Source organism: Garra rufa, chromosome 16 (assembly GCF_049309525.1).
Source record: "Garra rufa chromosome 16, GarRuf1.0, whole genome shotgun sequence".
NCBI classification, from domain to species: Eukaryota; Metazoa; Chordata; class Actinopteri; order Cypriniformes; family Cyprinidae; genus Garra; species Garra rufa.
The window spans coordinates 44,328,254-44,338,355 of NC_133376.1; the positions used below are offsets into that span (position 1 = coordinate 44,328,254).

A 10,102-nucleotide genomic window follows, 5' to 3' on the forward strand; every position below is an offset into this window, starting at 1 on the left:
ATTGATTTCTGTGATGCAAATTGGAATTTTCAGCATCATTACTCCAGTCTTTAGGGTCACATGATCCTTCAGAAATCATTCTAATATGCTGGTTCATGCTTTTTCAGGATTTTTTGATGAATAAAATGTTAAAAAGAACTGAATTTATTTAAAATAGAAATCCTTTGTAAATGTACACAAGTGTGCAAAAATCTGAGGTTATTCAGTTTTTTTTTCTCTTTCTTTTTTTTTGAAAGAAATTTATATTTTTATTCACCAAGGATGTGTTAGATTGAAAAAAAAAAGTGATAGTAAAGACTTATCCATCTGGAATTGATGGAATTGTGAAAAGTAGGCATTACTTACACAGTCACTCAAAAGTTTTGGATCAGTAATATTTTAATATTTTTTTATGTTATTTGATTAAAAATATAGAAAAAAACTGTAATATTGTGAACTATTATTACAATTTAAAATAATGCTTTTCTGTTTTAATATACTTTAAAATGTAATTGATTTCTGTGATGCAAATTAGAATTTTCAGCATCATTACTCCAGTCTTTAGTGTCACATGATCCTTCAGAAATCATTCTAATATGCTGATTCATGCTTTTTCAGGATTTTTTGATGAATAAAATGTTAAAAAGAACTGAATTTATTTAAAATAGAAATCCCTTGTAACTGTACACAAGTGTGCAAAAATCTGAGGTTATTCAGTTTTTTTTCTTTCTTTTTTTTTTTTAAAGATTTTTATATTTTTATTCACCAAGGATGTGTTAGATTGAAAAAAAAAGTGATAGTAAAGACTTATCCATCTGGAATTGATGGAATTGTGAAAAGTAGGCATTACTTACACAGTCACTCAAAAGTTTTGGATCAGTAATATTTTAATATTTTTTTTATGTTATTTGATTAAAAATACAGAAAAAAAAATGTAATATTGTGAACTATTATTACAATTTAAAATAATGCTTTTCTGTTTTAATATACTTTAAAATGTAATTTATTTCTGTGATGCAAAATTTTTCAGCATCAATACTCCAGTCTTTAGTGTCACATGATTCTTCAGAAATCATTCTAATATGCTTATTTAAACAGTTCAGAATCTGATACTTTTAAAAAAAAATTTGATTAATAAAATGTTAAGAAGGACAGCATTTATTTAAAATAGAAATCCTTTGTAACACAACTGTTCAAAAATATTTTTTAAAGAAATTAATACTTTTATTTAGCAAGGATTTATTAAATTGATAATAAGTGATAGTAAAGACTTGTATTGTTAAAAAAGATTTCTATTTTGAAAAAATACAGTTTTTTTTTAGTCATCAAAAGTGTTGCAGGTTCCAAAAAAAGTATTAGGCAGCAAACAGCTTTCAACATTGATAATAAAAGAATCAGATCAGCATATCAGAATTATTACTGAAGGATCATTTGTTGAAAATAATGCTGAAAATTCAGCTTTGCCTCACAAGAATAAATTCTGTTTTACAAGTATATTAAAATAGAAAACTGTTATTTTATATTGCAGCCTTGATAAGCATAAGAGACTGTAAAAAACATTAAAAACTTTTCAAGGCAGTGTAGCAGAAAAGAGAGCCAAAACAATGTCATTTCAGAAGTAGAGCTAGTAATTACATTTTGATGAAAGATTCCTGTTTAAGAAGTAGTTCACTTCCAGAACAAAAATTTACAGAAAATTTACTCACCACTGTGTCATCCAAGATGTTCATGTCTTTCTTTCTTTAGTCATAAAGAAATGATGCATATAGTGGTCTTCTATGGTTTGAACTTCAAAATGCAGTTTAAACGCAAGCCCAGCCAACTAAGAAAGGTCTTAACTAGCAAAACGGTCTGTTATTGTTTAAACAAATTGACAGTTTATATACTTTTTTAACCTCAGATGCTCGTCTTGTCTAGCTCTGCGTGAACAATGTTCATTTTCTCCTCCAACTTCAAAATCATCTTACATTGCTGCAGAAGAACCAACCGAGTAAAGGTAAAACAGCGATGTAAGATGATTTTGAAGTTGGAGAAGAAAATGAGATGGGAGTTTTTTAACATACCCTAACTGTCTTGAACCGGAGCACACAGAGTACAGAGCTAGACAAGAGGAGAATCTGAGGTTAAAAAGTATATACTTTTTCAGTTTGTTTAGAAAATGGCGATTGTTTCACTAGATAAGACCCTTCTTCCTCATCTGGCATCAATCAGAGCCCTTTGAAGCTGCATTTAAACTGCATTTTGGAAGTTCAAACTCATGGGCACCATTGAAGCCCACTTTATGGAGAGACATCCTAAAATGTTTACCGCAAAAGACAATTTATTTACGCCCGAAGAGAGGAAGACATGAACATCTTAGATGACAAAGGGGTGAGTGAATTATCTGTCAATTTTTGTTAAAGAATATCATCCATTTGATGAATCGTGCACAGTAAGACTAGGGTCAGTTTATGTTTCTTATGTAACCAACAGATCAAATCTGGATCCCTGGGATCAATATACAGATGCACAGATCTGGGAAGCACTGGAGAAAACACACATTAAGGACATGGTGAGTAAGAGCAGAATGTTTTGGACTGATTTTCCAAAGTCTGACTTTGCATTGGCGTTGGGGTAGCTGTGCCTTGTGGTTGAGGTTGTCACGTGTTGATTTGGTTTTAGGTGAGCCAGCTGCCGAATTCATTGCATTCAGAAGTGACAGATAATGGAGAAAACTTCTCAGTGGGAGAGAGACAGCTGCTGTGTGTGGCCAGAGCTCTTCTCAGACACAGCAAGGTACAGATATGCACTCCAACACTGCTTCTCAGTCGGCTTTAACTAGTATTGTCAAAATTAATTTGTTAGTAGTGCGATTATTTTACATTTTTCTCAGTTCTACACATTAAAAATATTTAATGCAGCATCCATTTTTGCCTGGCATCTTTGGTTAGTGTTACAGTAGGCTATGTGAACATGCTATCAAGCAAGATAAGACGCAAGTTTATTCACGTCAAATCCACACAAACTTGTGTCAAAATGCCTGTTTTTAGTGAGTGGTCTTGTAAACACAGTCTTAAATGAGATTAAATGTGCATCAGGTTTTAAAGAGACAGTGCTGCTTTTAAAATAAAAACTAATGTAGTCTTGTCACGAATGTGAATCAAAGAACAAAAGAGTTAACTGGTTCACTTCTATTGCTTAAATAAATATTAATTTATATGTGACCCTGGACCACAAAACCAGTCATAAGGTTAAATTTGACAAAACTGAGATTTATACATCATATGAAAGCTCAATAAATAAGCTTTCTATTGATGTATGGTTTGTTAGGATAGGACAATATTTGGCCGAGATACATCTATTTGAAATCAGAAATCTGAGGATGCAAAAAAATCAAAAAGACTGAGAAAATCACCTTTAAAGTTGTCCAAATTAGGTTCTTAACAATGCATATTACAAATCAAAAATTACATTTTGATACGTTTACAGTAGGAATTTTACAAAAAATCTTCATGGAACATGAACTTTACTTAATTTCTTAATGATTTTTGGCATAAAAGAAAAATCTAAAATTTTGACCCATGCAATGTATTTTTGGCTATTGCTACAAATATACCCCAGCGACTTAAGACTGGTTTTGTGGTCCAGGGTCACATATTCAGTTCATGCATATAAAATGTATAAAATGTTGTTTTGAGTGCTATGTTTTTCAAAGCCTATTAAATGTTAAAAATAATGGCTTTCAAATGTACTGTCATGTTATTATTAATAGCTATAATTGAGGTAAAAATGCATTTAATAGAGACATCAGTAGCAGTATTGTTACTAATTATACTGATCTTTATTAATAACAAGCTATTTAGTAAAAAGATGCTATTAAACATATATAAAATATACCATCTTTATGTTGTTTCTACATTAAATTGGAGCTTCAATGAAACATTATAGCATTATTAATACAGACAAAGGTGCAATTAATTTGGTAATTTTTTATTTGACAGCACATTGTTCTTGGAAAAGTAAATAAACCTAGAATTTTATATTGTAAAAAAAAAAGGGTTAGGGTTACAGTTTTGTTGTTGCATGTGTTTAATTGCATGAACAGCTGCACTTTTCACTTTTTGTTAATGGTTTTCAAGGATTAGAGCAAGCATCTGTCTAATTTGACTAGCTTTTATTAAATAAGAGAATTTGTGCTATAATATCACCAGGAATTAAAGTTTTTAAAGAGTTTTCTTTACCTCTTTATCATGGATAAACCGGTTTATTTAGCTGATTTGACTATATTTGATTGCATTGTTAGTTGCAGTATGTTATTTGCATTCAGCATTGTTTTTCCCCCTGCTGTTGCGAAGCACTGTTGTTAAATGGTAAAACATTGCCACCACATGGCAGACAGGGAATGACTACTGAAAAATCACATGTATAGAGTTGTTTCCAAAGTCTTCTCTCTTGCTGATAATGCAAACACAGAAAGCATTCCACAATATGTGCACTGATATGAGAACTTACGTCAGCAGAGGTTCATTCACACAGACATTTAATTTCTCTTCAGGGAAAAAATTAGACCAGTGGCTCGGAATGATTTGTCTCCAAAGCCCCACATTGTGCCCAAAAATATTAAAAGGTCCACGAACCTCAACTATGGGCACTCCTAGTCTCTGTAAATTAAAATAAGCCACTAAAATAATTATAAGTAATTACTTTTCAGGATTCCTGGCTTTTTAGGAGCTGAGTGTCTTTCAAGGTTCCAACTCTTTTTAACCAATGAATTTTCACGACTCTTACCTTTCATTGTGATTTAACAATATGAAAAATATTTTTACTCACAGTTTCTGCTCTATTTTATGCATGACTAGACAAATGTGTAATCCTATGGATTTTAAAGATGTTATTATTATTATTATTATTATTACAAATAAGCAGAAATCACTTTTAAAATGAGACTTTCGCATATGTGACCCTGGATCACAAAACCAGTCTTAAGCAGCACAGACATATTTGTAGCAATAGCCAAAAATACATTGTATGGATTAAAATGATCGATTTGTCTTTTATGCCAAAAATCATTAGGATGTGAAGTTAAGGTCATGTTCCATGAAGCTATTTTGTAAATATCCTACCTTAAATATATCAAAACCTAATTTCTTATTATTAATTAGTACTCATTTTTTATTATAATATGAATTGTATTATTTATCCTGGCCAAATATTGCCCTATCCCAACAAACCATACATCAATGAAAAGCTTATTTATTCATCTTTCAAACTTGACCCTTATGACTGGTTTTGTGGTCAAGGGTTCTTCAAATGAAACGGTTGCTGAGGGCGTGAAATAAGAAATATCTATTTTAAGTCATTGTGAGGATCTCGTAAACATTTGCTGAGGTCTCCTGGTTGAGGACCACTGATTCAGACAAATAATAATAACTCAGTTTAAATCATAAACATATATCTTTACTGAATAATTTGTGCATTACTTAACAAAAATCACAAGATTTAAAATAGAGGCTATTGGCTACTCTAAAACTCAAGTCAATCCATTTTCAGCCAGTTTTGGTTCCTATTGACTTCTATTATGTGGACAAAATAGATAATATAATTTAAGTCTATTGGAAGTAAAACTGTTTAGTTACCTTCTTTTTCTTCATTATCTTCTATGCTCCACAGAAGGAGGAAAATAAAGACTTTTGGCTGTTCGAAAAATGACAAGACAAGTTATTCAACATGTCTTGCCACAGTTTCAATCAGACATATGTCAACACACGATAAACTGCTCTTCAAACCATTTTGTGAAATCTTGAAATCTTGAAAAAAAGGACAGTACAAAACAACTGGCTATTCAACAGATTTTTGATTGTGATGCATGCCTTGTGATGTGTGTGTTTCAGATCCTGCTGTTAGACGAGGCAACAGCTGCTATCGACACAGAGACGGACCGCCTCATACAGGACACGATCCGCACCTCATTTAGTGGCTGCACCACTCTAGTGATCGCCCATCGCCTCAACACTGTGCTCAACTGTGACAGGATCATGGTCCTTGACCAGGGACAGGTGGGTCTCATCTGCTTCTTTGTGGAACCAAAAATGGTTCTTCTATGGCATCGCTGTGAAGAACAGCAAAAAATGCTTTTCCTACTTGGATTTTTGTCTTTTTTCCAGCCAAAATAGAATAAGGATTTTCTAGATGAGTAAAAATTATTGTCAGAAAAAATCCTTCTTGATTTAAGAATTTTTAGACATTTTGGCTGGAAACAAGACAAAAAAAATGTAAGTAAGAATAGCATTTTTTGCTTTTAAAGCCACCTTTATTTTTAAGAGTGTAGGCAGCCCAACGAAAGGGTACCAAAAAAGTGTTACGGTGCAGTTCACTATTTTGGTACCATTCACAACTTCCGACAATGGAAACGGAAATAATTCTGTACTGTGCGCTACTGTAATGAACCGTACTGCTTCATGGAAACAAGCCATGAGAAACGAATGTTAAAAAAGCTTCCAAAATTATCATAGATAAACATCAAGAGTCAAAAGACCTTCCAAAGTCTAAAATATTTTATGTATTTAATTTCGGAAGGGTTTGCTTACATTTCTTTCTTTTTGTTGTATCGAACCGTGACACCTGTGTGTCGTATCAGACCGAACCGTGGATTTTGTCTATGTTACACCCCTAGTAATTTATTCAGAGATTGCATTTCTTTGGATATTTTGTCAAAATACTGCCTATACATACAGAATATACTGTATACAGTAAGTCAAAGCCATGTTCAAGTGACATCATCTTTGAAATAGATTTTGGAGTTATTGATTATACGTTTTTCAAACATTTCAGGATTGTTTATGTTGTTTAATTACAGAAATGAATACATTTATTTAGCAAGGATGCTTTAAATGATCAAAAGTGATGATACATTTATAATGTTACAAAATATTTATATTTCAGATAAATGCTGTTCTTTTGAAACGCTGCCCTTTCTACACTGCAAAAAATGCTTTTCTTACTTAGTTTTTTTGGTCTTGTTTCCAGCCAAAATATCTAAAGATTCTTAAATTACACTGCAAAAAATGCTTTTCTTACTTAGTTTTTTTGTCTTGTTTCCAGCCAAAATATCTAAAGATTCTTAAATCAAGAAGGATTTTCTAGACGAGTAAAAATTAATGTCTTATTTTCAGAAAAAAACAAGTCAAAATTAAGTGTGTTTTTGCTTGAAACAAGCAAAATAATCTGCCAATGGGGTAAGAAAAATAATCTTGTTTTCTGTTTTCTTACCCCATTGGTAGATTATTTTGCTTTTTCTGAAAACAAGAAGAAAAAAAATTTACTCGTCTAGAAAATCCTTCTTGATTTAAGAATTTTTAGATATTTTGGCTGGAAACAAGACAAGAAATCTAAGTAAGAAAAGCATTTTTTTGCAGTTTAGGAAGGTTTCTTTAGACAAGTACAAATTATTTTCTTCTTTTCAGAAATAACAAGTGAGAATTAAGTGCTTTTTTGCTTGAAACAAGCAAAATAATCTTGTTTTTCTGTTTGAAATAAGATTACTTTGCTTGTTCTAAGCAAAAACTCACTTAGTTTTGACTTGTTTTTTTCTGAAATCAAAAAAATTATTTTTACTTGTCTAGAAAATCCTTCTTAATGTAAGAATTTTTAGAAAATCAAGGAAACAACTTTACATTTCTCTCTTTTTGCTGTATCGAAAATGTGCCAAACTGTGACACCCCTGTGTCATATCGAACCGAACCGTGGATTTGGTGAATCCCCTTTGTTCAGAGATCGCATTTCTTTTGATATTTTGTGTCACAATACTGCCTATACATACATTATGGACTGTATACAGTAAGTCCAAGTCATGTTCATGTGACATCTTATCATCTTTGAAATAGATTTTGGAGTTTGACACCCCTTCAAACCTGCTGGCAGATGAAAATTCGCGTTTTCGTGCCATGATGGAGGCAGCAGAAGAAACATTTCATCACTCCTAAGAAGTAAGCAGGCACTGAAGACTCCTCCAGCCTGCTGAGAAGATTCACACGAGATTGAAATCCTTGAAGCTGCTCAAACTGTTGTACTTTAAGACAATGATAATGCTTTAGTTAGCACACGGAGAGATTTTGAGTTTATATAGTATATAATGTCATGAAGAAGAGCTTTCCAATGGGAACGTTCATGTTGATGGCACTTTATTTGTGTTACATGGCTGAATAATCCTGCCTCCTGCAGTCAGTCTGAACAAGTGTTGAATGAGTGTGTTTCTCAAACACTACTAACTTCTGCCTGTTTGGTAGGAGTACTTTTTGCACACTGGTAATTTATAAGATATGTATCGACCATAAGGTAACTTATTGATTTGCCTTATTTGTATCTGACATTTTCTAAGGATAAGAATCCAACCAAAGATGACATTCAGATCAGTCACACATATCAATCATTCCAGAAATTAGCACAAAGTGTTTTATTTTTATTAGAATTATTTTGTATGCCTCTGTTGTTATTCATACTGTATCCTGTGCCTCTGCTGTTATACATTTGGCAGATATCTGTCGAAAGCATTGGGCAAATAGAGTTTTAGCGATGAAAATGTGCAATGTGAATTCTTGCAATAATTCAACAAGACAGTGCTGTTATTATTATTATTTCTTTGAGGATTTATTTTTGTTTCAAACTTTTATTGATTGTCATTATGCTTGCTTATTTTCTCAGACGATGTGTGGAATCCAAAGAGACTTTATTAATGTTTGAAATCAAGGTGAGAAGCTGGGAAGGTATTGATCTTGAATATCTCCTTAATTCTTGAGGAGTGCCTGTACTACTTCATATCATATCTCTGATGTTTTCAGGAATGGATGACTTTTTTTTTATTATTATTATTATTATTTTTTATTTAGGCTGAAAGTTGCACATGTTTAGGTACCTGAATTATGCAAGAATAAGGGTCTATAGGCCTTTGGGGGTCTATATATATTTTTGTATGAAAAAAATATGCCATACTTTGCAGTATCTGTTTAGATATTTATCTTAGAAATATCAAGATGCAGAGAAACCGGTTCACACAAGCTTAGATACAGTGTGCTAATCATTAAGAGTTGCCTTGTTCTTTATTATTCAGAGATTATAGTTTTGTGGTTGTTTTATGAACACGTTTTATGATTGTTATAAAATGCTTTATTGAATAAATATATTTATACATTTAACTGTTTTGTGTGTGTGGTTCTGGTAAAGCCTTTTGTGAGGGTAAGTTTATGAATCATATTCATGTTTTTTGAAAATGTAAAAATGCTGAATGTTTTATGTGAGGGTTAGGGAGTATAATACATAGTTTGTACAGTATAAAAGTCATTATGTCTGGAAAGTCTCCGTAAAACATTGATGTGTGTGTGTGTGTGTGTGTGTGTGTGTGTGTTTTAATATATATATACCAGTCAAAAGATTTGAATGTTTAGTCTCTTCTGCTTCTAATTCACTTTAAGCAGTGATATTGTTAAATACTTTTATTATTTAAAACAACTGCTTTCTATTTAAGTATATTTTAAACTGTAATTTATTCCTGTGATCAAAGCTACATTTTAGCATCATTAATCCAGTCTTCAGTGTCGCATGATTCTTCAGAAATTATTTTAAAATGCTGATTTGCTATTCAAGAAACATTTATTATTATTACTATGATATTTTGATTAAAATATTACAGAAAGGATGCTTTACATTTATCAAAAGTGATGATACAGACATTTATGATGATACAAAAGATTTCAGATATATGCTGTTCTTTTGAACTTTCTACACTGCAAAAAATGCTTGGCCTTTTTAGATTGTTTCCAGCCAAAATATCTAAAAATGTTTCAATCAAGAAGGATTTTTTGTTTGTTTTCAGAAATTGCAAGTCAAAATTAAGCAAAATAAGCCAATGGGGTAAGAAAAATAATCTTGTTTTCTGTCTGAAATAAGATTATTTTGCTTGTTCTAAGCAAAAAACTTCATTTTGATTTATTTCTGAAAACAAGAAAATAATGTTTACTTCTCTAGAAAATCCTTCTTAATTTAAGAATTGTTTGATATTTTGGCTGGAAACATCTAAAAAATTTAAGTAAGAAAAGCATTTTTTGCAGTGTACTCTACTGCAAAGTAGCTGTTTTCAACATACTAATAA

General features: G+C 31.6%; 1 protein-coding gene across 1 annotated transcript in view; it reads left to right on the forward strand.

Moving 5' to 3' along the window:
• LOC141287865 (ATP-binding cassette sub-family C member 5) overlaps window positions 1-9,111 on the forward strand; it is a 77,688-nt gene extending 68,577 nt beyond the window's left edge. The window contains 4 exon segments of the mRNA XM_073819954.1: window positions 2,452-2,530; window positions 2,641-2,754; window positions 5,850-6,014; window positions 7,842-9,111. Of these exon segments, the coding sequence (XP_073676055.1) occupies window positions 2,452-2,530; window positions 2,641-2,754; window positions 5,850-6,014; window positions 7,842-7,940 (457 nt within the window). The 3' untranslated portion in view covers window positions 7,941-9,111.
• Window positions 9,112-10,102: the final 991 nt, after the last annotated feature.